Below are 16,056 nucleotides of genomic sequence, written 5' to 3'. Positions count from 1 at the left end.
AATGGACAATATCATCTTATTTAGATTTATATACTAATTTTAACTATTTTTTTTAAAAAAATTGATCGAGTACGGCCCCTTTTAGTAATAAATTTCTATTAAAAAAATTCTTGACCGAAATTAGAGCTATTTTATTTATATTTAGTATTTTCTGACGAGAGAAAGGGCAGTAACAAATGGGATCCGAATATATAGGAGACGATGTGCAAATGAGTATGGTAACCACACACGCTCGACAATTCCGCTGAGCCATCTCTCCATTAGCCACAATCATATTCTTTTTATCCTTTCACTTCTTCTTCCTCGTTCGACTTCCAATAGTAAAAAATAAAACCAAGGGCAGGAACAACACTACGGAGTACGAACCATGTCGATGTCGGAATGGGACTTCGCTCACGCCAACGCGGATCATAAGTTTTTCCGTCAAATTAGTCGTGAAAGTGAGTGCTTTTGCTCGCTTCCTTATCGGGAAATTGCTTACTAATTCACAAAATCTATTTTGGTCTTGGATTATTTTCAGGAATTTTAAATGAAATGCTTAGATCGTCGGAAACAAAGAGCTCGACTACCCCATGGAAGGTTAGTTCTTATTTATCCATTTTGGCAGAAAATATAAAAAGCGTACGATGACAAGAAAAGCACAGGAAGTGAGTTTGACTATACGTCCAGCTTGCGTCCCTTCTATTTACTCCTCTATGAATGGGCACAACACAAACAAACTAAATGGTTGCCACCATTTATCGAATTTACAGAAGAAGTTTCCATCCTCTTTTCATTTAATCATGTTGCAAGAAATTCATCACAGTACTAAGTACTTACAACTGGAATTGGATTATATTGCAGATACTTATCATGGACAAATTCACTCTCAAAGTGATGTCTTTTTCTTGTAAGATGGCAGACATTACAAACCAAGAAATCTCATGTAGGTTTAGTCACTTTTTAAAGCTTGAAAATCTTATCTTACTTGCCCTTTTGTTTTAGTAATAATATGATTGTCTCCATTAGATTTAATTTTTTTTTTAAACTACTGATAGTTTTTGTTCTTTACAAATCTACTTCAAAGATTTGGTAGGAATAGTTGGATGAGGGGTTAACAATCCTCTTGCTGCGTTCTCTCCATATTGAACCAATTCAACCATCCAATAGAGTGTTAAGTATGGAGGAATTATGGTTATCCAGTCAATCATTTTGCCATAAATTTTCCATATTGATTCTTCATGGCACAAGTTGTAGTGATGCTGCAAAAATAGCCATCCGGGTTTGTAAATTCATAATTGCTGGATAAGATATTCAGATTGAGGCATTGGATGGCATATGCAATATCATGAAAGAAAATATGGTCTCTTCAAACTAATTTTTGTGTTCCTATAGAAAAATCCAACATAAGACCTTAATTGTTAGAGTGATTGAAAATTCCAAATAATCTGGTGGGACCTACTCTTCTTTCCTTTATCAATGATAGTGCAATGATTATTATAGTAGAAATTTAACATACCTTTCGTCTCTCATCATCAGAGTTAGAGTTAATGGCATTAGAATTTTTAGGCATAAAAATTTCCTGAGAATCCATCTTAGAGAATTGAAATGTAAAAGGGAGAAGTCCAATAGCTATTGTTAATCCTCATATTAGAAACTAGTGTATCTTGAGAGAGGTGTTCATGAGCACCCATCAAGAGATTGGCCTCTTCAAAATCAAGTGACACATCAGTGGCAATGGAAATTGCTAAGCCACCCAAAAAAAAATAAAATCTTGAATATGAAATAAAATATTTCCATTGAAGGATGATGGGTGTTTGGGGGCAAGGTTTCAAATCTTTGTTCCATTAACCAAGTTGTTACACCTTTTGTTAACTTATGATGCTTGTCAACGTCATCTGACACCTTTTGTCTTTCCATATGAAATCTTAGATCAAATATTTCAAAATTGAACTTGTTGAAGTTGCGCACAAGTTTCAAAAGAAAGACAATACTATTTTTTTCAATTTGTAATTGTTCCTAATAAACTGACATTTACTTATGTTTTGTAGTTTGATGATGAGACCTTTTCAATTTCTTTGAATATTGGTCTACACAGAAATTTAATAATTTTCCTATTATGCTGTTATGCTTTAAATGGATTAGTATTTGAAATTTGGAAATATTAAGGTAGATTCTCATTGTTAGCAAAATGTCTGTATCCTAATTATTTTGGAATAATGAAGAATCTCCTTCTAGATTGGTCTAAACTTGCCATAGGAGATCCTCCTATATCTTGTTAATATCTAATGTAGCAAAAATAGAGTGATAAACTTGCCATGATCTTCTGTACTTGTACCTTATCTAGATCTTTCGATTCACATTTTTGGAAAGAGGGATAAGTAAAGATTTTTTGCAGGAATACAAACTTGGTTTTGTATTCAAGTTCTTCTCACATTAAAATACAACATGTAGTTTGTGGGAAAAAAACTCCCATTACAATGCACACTAACATTACTATACCATGTTCTCTCCATGACTGGTAGTTTGTGCCACATATTATTGCCCCATTGGTGCACACAATAGACTAGAAACTGTGGGAGCAAGACAAGTAGGGCACACCTACGACGATTGAACTAATAGTGAAGCTGGGGCGCCACATCAGGAGCCACCATACTTCCTGGATTTAATTGGTGGGTGGAATGTGGGTCCGGACCATCTACTCCAGGATTAGTCGGGTTGTAAGATTTGGATACCTGATATAAAAAAAAAAAAAGAGAAAAAGACAAGGATAGAGGGACAAAAGATGAGTAGGAAACACCACGCTCAATTGGTAACAGAGGAGAAATGAGAAGCAAAGAGGGGAAGTGGAAAGAAAAATATGATAAAATGTTGAACATGAAGACAACAAAAAATTTTAAGTTTTGACTATAAAGTGTCAAACGATCATCCCTCACGATCTTCCAATTTCCATCAGCCTTTTTCAAGTAAATTTGAAGGACCGACCAACTTGGTACTCTCATGCGAGTTGGTGTATAATTATCAATGTACAAGCCTTGCTAACTTTTAGGGGATAGGTATATGGATTTTATCTCTCCATTGAATGCTATCTAAGTTTGTGTATGATATCATCGCATAGAAGTTAGTGACTAGTCCTTTTATGATTTTGAAAATTCTTGCAATCCACTATATACACTTTTTTGCAAGGAATTTTTGTACAAAAACTTTACATGCAAAATTTTGAAATTCTTACAATCAATAATATTTGTCGCGGTTAAATAAGTTTCACATTCTATTTTGCAGTGGTAGAGGACATTTTCAAAAGAAGGGAGCCTTTACCTTCAATGGATGCTATATATTTCATCCAACCACTAAAAGAAAAGTAAAGGTTTTTGGAGTTATTTTTTCTAATTATTCTACTTAGTTACATTATTAAAACCTGCTACTTTTCAAATTTGTTGTTTCATATATCATTATTTGCTCAATGTTTATCCTTAACTTTTAATTTTTTGTCCTCTTATACTTTCTGTGTGTTACAGCTGGTTCGAGATTGTGCACTTTCTTGATATATAGTAGTCTAAAATTCTATAATGATGAACAATAGGAAATATAGGAGTGGAGTGTATTAAACAGTCTACTAAATAATAAATCTTGCTTGGGAATCTCCATGATGAAAGTTATGTTAATTGTTCTATTTACAGTACACTATACAACCAATAAGCTAAATAAGGACTACTGAGAAATATTACCTTAGAAAACCCTAACTTCTATTGTGTCACACTAGTCCAACTTTAATTCTTAATTAGAGCTTGGGGGTTTTCCCCTAATCATAGCCTTCTTTTTCAGTAAAGATTAAACCTAATGATTGATTTCCTAGTATTCAAATGATTGATTTTCATTGTTTTTCTCCCTAGTTCTCAAATGATTTATTGTCTTGATGCCTTTAGATAGAGGAATATTGGTGGTCCTCAAATATGCTTTCATACCTCAAACAATGAACTAATTAATCTGAGAAATAAGAAAACTAAGTGTAATTGAGCCTCTATCAATCCAAGTTAAATTTTTTTGCTTTCATGGTAGAAGTCAGAATTGCTTTATGGAAGAGGTGGAGTCAGATTAGCTGGGAGATGTAGACTGTAGTGAAGTTCACTATAAAGAATACATTCGAGAACAAACAGATACTGAATATGCTCTTGAATTTGAATGAAGTAATTATATCAGTCTCATATTTATGGTAAAAGATGCTTGAAATTCTATTGTAGTATAAAATTGAAAGGATAAATACCACTCTAGTTTTTTTTATTATTATTTTATTTCCCCCCTAAAATTTCTACTAGGTTCTTGTAGATGTTACATATATGCTTCTTAACACACATGGTTGCATCTTGCAGTGTCATCATGCTACTATCTGACATGTCTGGAAGATGTCCTTTGTACAGAAAGTATGCTTCAATATCTTCCATTTATTTTTTTTGGTGAACTACATTATACCTCCTTGGAGTTTAAGGCTCCTATGTATCCTTTGCAATTCCAAAATAGCCAACTTTGTCATTTTCTATAATCCCAAACTCATGTGATGAATTTGAATCAATATATTTGTTATGCACGGTGAGTTAATAGATGTATAGACATTTTAATTTTCTGATTTATTTGATTTTATTAATTTATATCATATCCTTAAATTAAGTAATAAACTTATGATATAGTAGGGGATAGAGCTCAATGGCGTAGAAAGATCCATACAGCCGACCCCACCTAGTGGGATAAAGCTTGGTTGTTGTTGTAGTACTAGAATTGAAGGGGATATATTGGATACCCTCAAACTCCAAGGATGATAGATGCATTCACTCTTTATCTACTACAAATTTTGACACAATTATAAGTAAACACTAATTCTCTGTTACTCTTCTTTAATAATATTTATTATTTCAGGGCGTATGTTTTCTTTAGTTCACCTATACCCAAGGAATTGATTGCTTACATTAAGAATGACACGAGTCTTTTACCCCGTATAGGTGCTCTTAGTGAGGTGAACTATTTTATCTTTCAATATGCATATATAATATGTTAATAATCAATGTGAATACTCATTTAACCTTATTCACCCTTTTTGAAACTTTTTTAGATGAACTTGGAGTATTTTGCTATTGATAATCAGGTAAACTTTACCATTTTCATGTAGTTTCATTTATTGTATTGGAGGGAATGTTTTGCTAGTAATCTTGTGTAATACTTGTATCAAGTTCAAAGTGAACCAATTGTACATTGGTGGCTTTTATGGAACTTTTATTTGGAGAACAATGGGAGAATGATAACTACAGATGATTTTCTACTATCCCTATTTTTCCCCTCTCCTTTCCCTTCAAGCAAACAGCCCCAATTTCCTTACCTAATTAAACTACAATGTTTAGGCGTTCACCACTGACCATGAGATGGCTTTTGAAGAATTATTTGGAGAAACAGCTCAAAATTCTCGTAAGTTCAATGAGTGCTTGACTACGATGGCTACACGAGTTGCCACAGCAATTGCTTCTTTGAAGGTACACATGAATTCTTAAAGATGTTTATCCTCTACTAAATCTCATTTCTCACAGCTTGTTTAAGATATATATCTCATGAGTGCACTCATCTTATCTCAATTTCTCCAAGAAGGAAAGATAACCAACCAAAAGGAAGAACCTGAAAAATTCAGTCAGGAAAGTTGAAAAGAAAAGTGGTAATGCCTCATTTAATCACACATGAAAAGGCTTACAAAAAGAAGTGACTAGATTTTTTTTCCTTAGGCTCATCATAATGCACTCTTCTATCTGAATACACTCCCCAGAAGTCGGGAGAAAATATTGGAGCATGATGTTGCTAGCTTCCGAACACAGCTATAGGATTAGAATGCTTTCTTTAAGAAAAGAGTTATTTGTCTTCATCCCAATCAAATGCAAACAAATCAGGCCTGAACAACTGAGTAATGTAAGCTAAACTCCTTTGGCAGTTTCATTGCTCTAGAATTGACATTCAAACTAAAGGGGAGTACACATTGTTGATTAGCACCACCTTTAAGAAGCAAGAGTGCAGAGATAACAAGTGTGCTCTTCATATTCAAGTCTTGCTAGAGAACATCCTAAAAAAACAGTTGCAATTAGATTCTTTAATTTTGGCTACTTTAACATATATTTGAATGTAGAAATTGAAACCCATATATGATACCTATTTTTGATATATTTGCCGTTGACTAGTCAGTAAACACTGTGAAATGAGAAAACTCCACCAGGGTGCCATCTTCACAAACATGAATCTGGGTGTCTGTTTAATTGCAGTATTCAGCTTTTTTTGAGCTGAATAAGAATACACTGCTTTGGTACTGGATTGGTATGTGAAAAACTCAAGTAAATGCACTGCCAGTTAATCTGGTTCGAAGTTGCATCATTCTCAGTTCATCGTTTGTTTTGGGGAACAAATAGTTCCTAAATGCTTCAAATGGATTGCACTGATTGATATGACATTTAATTTGGTGACCTTCACTACTTCTCCAATCGATAATGAAAGATATTAAACTTTTACCAATTAATGCACATAAGTACATTAGAATGCAATTTCTCTAAACCTAATCCTCAAATAGTAATCTAAGTAATAAACCCTTTTACATCCATTAACCTGGCTAAACTCATCTTAGCAAACTTAAAACTCCTTAGAATTTGTTTGGAAATTCACTAGCACAAGAAAAGAAATAAAAGATTAAAGTAAAGGGTGAAAGAGAATGGAACTTCCCTTCATAATTTTATCAATTTGAAATGTTTAAAATTTGTTTAGCCAAACCCCACGTCCACCCTACAAAATGATGTGGATCAGTTCTTAGAGGATGGAACACATTTTGTATTTTTGAAAAGGATCACGTTTTGAAAAGGATCATTTTTTAAATAAAACTATATAACTTTGAAAAAAATATATATTTAAGGATCAAATCAAATCTTACTTGAGGTAAAAGACAATTGAATCAATTTGGAGCCTTTGTTTAAATATTTTTTAAACTGTACATTCTTTTCATTTTGTATCAAATGAAATGCAGCTTCAATGATCTCTTGTAACACCTAACAACTTGAATAGCAAATTGTGTTCAATTTGTAATTGAATGATACATAGTTTTTCAAAGTAGTGTAGTCTTATCGAAAGGTAAAAGAGGGGTTCGTTGAGTTAGATTAGATAAAATTATAGGTATTTATATAAAGGGGAGAATTGGGTGCATGGATAACCGTTGTTAACAACTTCTCTTCCTTGCTTGTGCCTATGAGAGATATATATAGAGAAGGTGATCAACGACAGGAATCCTTCTATTATTATTGTCTGAGAAGAGGCGTATGAAGATGACGACGGACTCGCTATCAAGATCATGCTTCCCTTGCTCTCCTTTTCTCCTTGCTCTTCATTGCATGTATCACCTTGTATGGGCAATACATGGTAGTATTAAGACAGCAAAGGTGAATTGTGTGTTGTCAGTCATGTTGACTTAAACAGACCAGATTTTTAGTTCCTTGTTAATTGTCCATTTATAACACAGTTATATTTATTGTTTTTGATTATGCCCATATGTTTCTAGGAACTTCCTTATGTGCGGTACCAAGTTTCTAAGTCCATGGATGAGTCTGACACAAAGAATATGCGTGACTTAGTACCCTCAAAGCTTGCTACAGCTGTTTGGGATATCCTGTCAAAGTATAAATCTTCAGTCCCTGATTTTCCCCAAAAGGAGACATGTGAGTTACTCATTGTGGATCGGACAATAGACCAGGTACAAGGCTATGTGCTTGTTGAAATTAGAATGCTAAGATGCTTGTTTATCAGTGCTCTTGATTTTTGACATGAGATGCTTTTACATTTGCGTTTTGGTGAAGATTGCACCTTATATACATGAATGGACATATGATGCAATGTGTCATGATTTGCTCGAGATGGATGGAAACAAATATATATATGAGGTAAATAAATGTTAACAGAGGAAATACTTTCGAACAAACTTATGCTTCCTTTTTATTTGTAAATATTTCTTGTATTTACTTTTTATTTGATTATCAACAGGCACCAGCAAAGCCTGGTGCAACAGCTGAAAAGAAAGAAGCCCTTTTGGAAGATAATGACCCCATATGGCTTGAACTGCGCTATGCACATATAGCTGATGTAAGTGTGAGCATATATTATAGTAAGCATCAGTTGTTTTTCTGCTTGGTAACAAATTGGAGTGACAGGCTAGTGAAAGGTTGCATGAGAAGATGTCTACATTTAAGTCAAAGAATAAGGCTGCACAACACCAAACTTCCAGGTAAATGCATGAAGAGATGGGATTTCTATCATGTATTTCATTCATGTCAATCACTTAGAGCTATAACATTCTGGAATAGCATGCACAGTGTAGATGAGAATAGAACTTTATTAGAAACACTATGGGGGTGTTTGGTTGATGGGTTTGGGAATGAGGGAATGGAATGATAGTAAAAGATAGTGTTTGGATTGTGGGTTTGGGAATCACATTTTGGGAATGATTACCACATTTATGGGAATCAACCAAACCCATATAACTTGATGGGTTTCATTTCCATTCCTATTCCCATTCTACTCTATTATCAAACTCATACCCATAGTCATTCCCATCATTTAACCAAACGCCCCCTATAAGGAGTTAGATACACCGTTTGGGCATATGGAACTTATGGGAAAATTATAGTTAGATTCCATCACAACTATATAGATTTATAGATTTCACTCTGGTGATGGTTGCTATTTCAATAGTAGAATCGATCATGTATGTTGATAGGGCATCTGCTCTATCTAAAATGGGTTTTTGCAGTTCTTCTCATTTTTTCCACCGCTTTAAGCTCACATTCTTCTCATCTATTTTGTTAGCATGCCATGTCTTGATGTGAGAGGGGAACAAAGAATTTCGGCCATGTCAGTTGGCACAACATGAGATTTTAATCCATTCCCTTAACTGCATTTCAAAATTAAAATCTCACCTTCGCATTAGTATTTGTACAACATAGTAATAATATAGTAATGAACATTAGTATAAAAAAAGAACACTATTATTTTATGTTGGTCCTCGCCTTTGTCTTCTTTAAGCTTTGTTTATTATCCTCTTGGTTTTTTTCATGATGAAGGCCAAGGCAATTTATAAAATCCACGTCCCTTAAAGCATTAAAACATACTGCTTTGGTAATAAATGTTTGTGCTGCAGTTTAGTGTTTTTTTTTCTATACTGCTTGTACAATTGAACATTTCAACATTGTAGTTCATAACTTCATATTCGTTAATTAGATTTAATTTCATTTTCAATCTTTAGCTGTCAAATGTTTGGATGACTACAAGTCTAATATTAAGTTTATACAGGGATTTATATTTGCTTTTCATTATATTATAATGAACCTTTTTAAATATTTCACAGAGATGGCGGTGAGATTTCAACTAAAGATCTGCAAAAAATAGTCCAAGCTTTACCACAATACAACGAGCAAGTTGAAAAGCTTTCTCTTCATGTTGAGGTAAACATTTTTTTTCATATTGATATTTGATTAACACATTTGTTACACTCATTCAAGTTTATCGTTTATTAAAATTCCTTTCTGGCGGTCTAGTTAATTATTGTGGTCTAGATGTTGTGTTATTAAAACACGATAAAATAAAAGGACTAGTTTTGTGGAGACAAGGGATTTTGAGATTTAGTTGTTTTTCAAGTGTTTCCAAGAAATTATGGCTAAGACAGTAAGATTGAAGTTAATGTAAGAATTATTTGATGAGAGATGATGAAGATTGTTTTGTCAGGTTAAAGGAAACATTTCGTATGCTCATTTAGAAATCTTCATCTAAGATATTGCAATTGGGAGTGAACAGCAATTGAGCTTGACAGATGAGATGGTCATATTGAAGTAGGGGAGAGGAAGAACCAGGAAGAAACCCTATCAAGCTGAACAGAACTGTATTCAATGCAGTAGTGAACTATATATAGGCTTAGCCATATAAACCTAAAGATTTTATATGGGCGAAAGCTCAATGATAATGTTGTTGTATACACTAGATGGTTTCTAGAGCCTCAGCAATGAAAACCCACACAATACAAATTAGTAAAATGTCTCTAATGAGTGACTAAGTTTCTTCAATTAGTTGTCATCTGGGATGATCCTCCAAAAGCCATAGAGAATTGAACAGTTCTACATGTTTCTTGGATTTGAGAAAGGTTGACATAATCTATGACAATAAAAGTATAGATGTTGCGGAGAAAGGCTTTTCATTGCCTTGCAGGATATTATTGATTAGCTAGTACTATTTCTTAGATGAGATGTTTTGGGGTATTGCAAATTTATATCTAAAATAGTTACCACAGCCATAAAAGAATAACCAAGGTGAGCAAAAGTTTGGGGACAGGACTTTATCTGCACATAGTTTCTATAGTAGCCTCTTTCTCTTACATGAGGAAGTTTTCCACTTAATTAGTCATTTGTAGATAATTGTGCCGAGATTTATTCCAGTCATGCATGAAAAATTGAACCTTGCTCTATCTAATTAGCTAAATCTGCTCAGATTGCAGGAAAAATCAATAGGTTGATTCGAGAAATGCATCTTAGAGACATAGGACAGTTAGAACAAGATCTTGTCTTTGGAGATGCAGGGGCAAAGGAAGTGATTACTCTACTGAGGACAAAGCAGGTTTGGTGTACTTATGGGAAATTAGAAAGTGAAAACTTATCTATTACTCGTATGGTGAAACAGACTTGTATACTTCAATGCTCTATTAATCTTTTGCAGGATGCCAGTCCTGAAAGTAAATTAAGATTATTGATGATTTATGCAGCCACTTACCCTGAGAAGTTTGAAGGGGACAATGGGATCAAGTTGATGCAGGTTGGTAGAGTATTAAACTTTATAGAAACAAATGTAAACCACTGCTTGGTGTTTATGTCTTTCCTTTTTTTAGGGGAAAGGAAGGCTAAAGGCTTGCCAATTGTATTAAGAACTTTATGCACACCCTAATATGTACATTTATGCGAAATATGTAGGTCTTTGTTTGCTGAATAAAAAAATCACTTCTTAGTCTCCTAATACACAAATTTTCCTTTAAGCCTAAATTGACCAGATCAAACCTGCTCCACTAATTTGCTTGATCTTCTTGGTTTTTATGCCATTTTGCTACACCACGAATTTTATTGTTTATTCTGAACTTGACTACCTATTTGTGGTTGTACTTTTATGTATCATTTAAATTGGTACATAAAAAACATTACTTAAAGACCTCTTGCTCTGGATGAAAGTCTGCTCAGGTCCATGTTATGTGAGACTATTGGGCATAACTGATCATCCACAACTTACCGATGCATGGGTACCAAGTCAAGTATAATAATTTGTTTTATGCATGTCCCAAACTTAAGGTTCCACATGAATTTTTTTACTTGTTTTTCCCTTAACCTGAGAATAACTACTTATATACATTCTTGATTTCCTGCATGGGTGTTTGCTCCAATTGATTTCCTTTCATCCAACTTAATCAGTAAAATACTAGTTGATGGTTTCAATTTGATATTTTTGTGCTCCAAGTTTCATAAATTTGATAAATAGCAATAGCATGATCGTCTAGCGGTATTCAACTGTTATGGATCTTTCTTCCATCCAGATTTACTGGAATAACATGTACTGGTGAAAATATACTAATGCAGCCTCATCAGCCTTTAGCTATAATCCTTGTAATGTTAGGGCGCTTTGAATTTGAAATTCTTTTGTTGTCTGCCTTACCATTTTCAGCTGGCAAAATTATCACCAGAGGATATGAAAGCTGTAAATAACTTGATGTACTTCGGAAAAATAGATCCCAAAAAGAAATCTGATGGAAACTTCTCTCTTAAATTTGATGTTCAGAAGGTAATTACATTTCTTGGCGACAAAAATATATCCTGCAATTTTATCTTCTATGAAACTTCTTCTCGGAAAATTAAATAAAAGTTAACCATTCTTATGGATTTAAAATATGAGGTGTTTTTTGCTCTTGTAGCTGATGTTAAAATTGCTGCCTTTTGTAATGCAGAAGAAACAAGCTGCAAGAAAGGAAAAGAGTGGTGAAGAGGAAACCTGGGCATTGTCACGTTTTTATCCAGTGGTGGAGGTATTCATAGAATCCACAGATAGAACCATTTTTTTTTATCTTATCTTGATATCTCATTTGTGCAGCTCTCTCATAAGATATGCAATGCATCCAGATTAATAAGATGATTAAGTTTTTGTTATTGTACTAAGAAATTGAAATGAAGTCTATGTATGAACATAAAAAACTGCAATCAAGAGTTTTTTTTTCTTAAGATCCTTTTTTGCCTCTTTTGTATACTAGCTCTTTGATCACCTTTCATCCACATCCGTGACAGACTCCTTGGTTGATCACCTTTCACCTTTGACCTGCTCGATCATAAAAATGGAAATTATTTCAGGTGGTCTTTCCAGTCATTGGGTGGCTTGATTCCCAGTCAAATCTGTTGGATAAACTACTAACTAGGGAATATATTACTCAATTCACTTTTACTATGGTCATTTGTTCATAAAGTTGCACAGCTAACATGATTTCTTTTAGGAGGTGATATGTAGCAATCTGCATCTCCACTTATGTAGCTCTTGTGACTGATTTAGGTTGTTTGATGAACATAATGGATGTCCAGAATAACACTCTTGATCAAGCTTATCATTTGCTTTTGGGAAATCTTCATTGTACTGAGTTTTCATGTTTCTTTGTGGGGTCTACCGTGTAGGTAAATCTTGGCAAACCTCATAAGTTTCAATGTCTGTTATCTATAGTCTATTAAATTGTGAGTTCTCTCTTTTGTGCTTATCTTGATATGATGATGACCAGTAAGCACAACTACAAAAAGTTGTCTCCAACCGTTGGCCAAGGTAGATATGGCGCATTGAGAAGATACTGAGATATGTTAATGACCCCATATCAGCAAAATCAAAAACAAAAACAAAAACAATAGGACATCAAACAACAGTTGGTATTGGGAAATATTGTTATTAGCAATTCATTGTTGGTTAGATGGATACAATAACAAGATTTTAAACGATGGTTAAAGACACCAAGGGAACTACACTGCTTCTATAAAACTTGGTTTTTCACATATCAATATGACTGCAAACTGATAATTCAAAATTAAAGAATAATTTCATGAGTTCCTTCTTTGGGATGGAAATTGTATTACTTTAAAATCTTTAGATAGCTATTCTATATCCCAATTCTCAAGGTGTTCTTTCTTTCTTTCAGGAGCTAATCGAGAAACTAAACAAAGGTGAGCTACCCAAGGATGACTTTCCATATATAAATGAACCAGTTGCTGCTACTCAAGCCACAGCATCAAATGGTACACAGCCTGTCCAATCCAGGAGATCCAGAAGGACTGCCACATGGGCAAAAGGTCGGTGCTCTGATGATGGCTATTCAAGGTATGTCACGTAATTGTTATTTCCTCAGCATCAACTCTCAACGATGTTCCAAGAATTAAAATACTATTTCTTCTTTTAGTTTCTTTTCATAATACTTTTGTAATTTGTAGTGATTCTGTACTTCGGAATGCATCTGTTGATTTCAAGAACATGGGCCAGCGTATCTTTATATTCATGATCGGTGGAGCAACTCGATCTGAGGTAAAGTTGTGGCTACTGAACTTTTGTTCTTTTTGTAATCACCTTAACTCTTTTTTTTTCCGCCCATGACCAGTTACGTGCAGTTCACAAACTTACAACAAAGTTGAGAAGAGAAATCATTCTTGGATGTACTAGTCTCGACGATCCTCCCATGTTCATCACAGTAAGATTTCAATGCTTATATTTTTTTGTTTAAGCAATAACTTCTGAAGATCTATCTTAGTTATAAGAGCTCAAGATGTAGTATTGGATGTTTAGCATTTCAAATATATTCTCTTGCACAAATTATCATACTCCTACTCATCGTTGCTTTAACCAAATCTTCAGCTGTTTAGCTTTTTATATGCTTAAACTAATTCAATTGACACAATTGCATTGCTGGAGTTCCACTTCGAATAGGAATTTTTCAGTACTATGGTTTTACAAAAATATTGATGGGCTAATAATATCTATAAAATAGAGATTACAATATAATGTGGTCATTTATCTACAACTGAGTTGTAATATATATATTTTCCTTATCTGATATCAAATGCAAATGCAGAGACTCAAGATGCTTAAAGGACCGGATCTTCCGTAAATGGAGAAGCTTCAAATTCAGCTTGTGAACAAGTGCCTTTTTGTATCTCAGTACAGATTTTGCTCTTTTCACATGGCGATCATATCAGACTTCAAGCCTTACCAAATGAATGCCTCTTTTGCTGCAGCCATCAAATGGATTTGCTCTTCCTTTTCTAAAATATTTGCTATTGAGAGGGACAACATTTACCCTATCAGCTACTTCATATATGTTACTTCTCTCATCTTGTAGGACGACACTTTTGAAATTGTATACTTCCATTCACTGATTTTGTTCATACACTTCCATAAAATTGATTAATTCATTGAAATACCTTGAGCCTTATGGTTCAGTTTTGTTGAATTGTTAAGCATGTTCTTTTTTTTTTGGTGGTATCGTCGCTGTGAATTTAATGAAGATAGTTATTTAAAGAACAGAAGAAAAGAAATTTAATACTCCAAAGTCTAAAGAATGGACAAAAAAGTTTAGGTGATTTGTTTGGAACTACAATCGCGATAATCACATTTGCTATTTTTGTCAAAAAAAAAAATGATATATTTATACAAGGATAAATTAGAAAACCAAGCAGGTCACTACGTGGAAGGATATTTTTCTCCAGCTTCATCGGAAATTAACTCTTGTCCATTTCTATAAATCTACCATATAGTGAATAGCTCGGTTATGCCTAGAGGCAATAGTCACATTTGCTACGATGAGAGGTGTCCACTAGATAACACCACCATCACCATTACACCTCCACAACCACCTCCTGTGACCCATATCAAGCTGACAGAATAGATTTTATCTAAACACGATTGAAGTGTTAAGACTTTACATGCTTAATTATATCAAAGAACCCACTTAGAGTTGTGAAATTCTTTAAAATCACACTTAACTTCCAAAATTTATCAAAGGACACATTATTTCCCATTTTACGCCTTTTGCTAATCACTGTAATATTACATTGAATTTATACAACACCACAATAGTTTGCGGAAATTTATACAACATCACAATAGTTGGAAGAAGGGATAAAATGAGAAATAAATGTCATTTGAAAATTTTAAAAGTTAAGTACCCTACTGAGAATTCCGTAACTAATGCACCCTTTAGTCAATTGTTGTTTATTTTATTGTAGTAAAAAGATAAAAACAATCACCCCAACAGCTCCACATACTTTTCTGAGGAGATAAATTATTATTAATTCTAAAAGTATAGGTTGTTCTCGCCAACACTCAAAAGTCAACCTCATCTCATATCAAGAACATCTTTACTTATCTTATATTATGTGTTAATTATTATTCCAAAGATTAATAATCATCCGTGATTTATCTTCTCCGTGTTAACCCTGAGACGGATTGACGAAGATGCTGGGGACGAGCGTATTCACCTTTTACCATAATGAACATCTTTACTTATGATTCTTTTGGGATGATCTAATAACTAGCGCATGAAATATTATCACTATAAAGTTTGAAGTTCAAATTTCAATAAAATCGAAATAAATACTTTTCTTATATGTTAATCACTATTTCAAAAACTAGTAACAGTCCATAATTTATTTTCTCCGTGTTGACCTTAGGACGGATTGACGGGGGCACTGGAAGCGAACGTATTCACCTCTCAAGATAATCTAATGCCTAGCATATGAGAAATTGCAACCATAGAATCTAAGGTTCGAATTTTGACAAAATCGAGATAAATATCTCCCTTATATGTTAATCACTATTCCAAAGACTAATAATCGCTCGTAATTTATCTCCTCCATATTGACCCTAAGATGAATTGACGAAAATATTAAAGACAAACGTATTCATCTTTTATCACTATGAACAACTTGCTAAGTATATTATTTGAGCTCGGTAGTTCTTTAGTGAACTGGT

General features: G+C 33.7%; 1 protein-coding gene across 1 annotated transcript; it reads left to right on the top strand.

Moving 5' to 3' along the window:
- The first annotated feature begins 161 nt into the window (after positions 1 to 161).
- On the top strand, positions 162 to 14,523 carry LOC121988402 (probable protein transport Sec1b). Its single transcript, XM_042541805.1, has 21 exons — positions 162 to 440; positions 521 to 579; positions 844 to 925; positions 3,262 to 3,340; positions 4,350 to 4,400; positions 4,891 to 4,987; positions 5,084 to 5,116; positions 5,370 to 5,498; positions 7,547 to 7,738; positions 7,842 to 7,925; positions 8,026 to 8,124; positions 8,193 to 8,266; positions 9,386 to 9,482; positions 10,519 to 10,644; positions 10,744 to 10,839; positions 11,734 to 11,850; positions 12,014 to 12,091; positions 13,235 to 13,413; positions 13,524 to 13,614; positions 13,688 to 13,777; positions 14,159 to 14,523. Exons 1-21 carry the CDS (start codon positions 368 to 370, stop codon positions 14,192 to 14,194), a joined length of 1,962 nt encoding a protein of 653 aa, XP_042397739.1. The 5' UTR covers positions 162 to 367; the 3' UTR covers positions 14,195 to 14,523.
- Positions 14,524 to 16,056: the final 1,533 nt, after the last annotated feature.

This window comes from Zingiber officinale, chromosome 6B, assembly GCF_018446385.1.
Source record: "Zingiber officinale cultivar Zhangliang chromosome 6B, Zo_v1.1, whole genome shotgun sequence".
In the NCBI taxonomy this organism is placed as follows: domain Eukaryota; kingdom Viridiplantae; phylum Streptophyta; class Magnoliopsida; order Zingiberales; family Zingiberaceae; genus Zingiber; species Zingiber officinale.
This window is presented reverse-complemented; position numbering and strand designations above follow the sequence as displayed.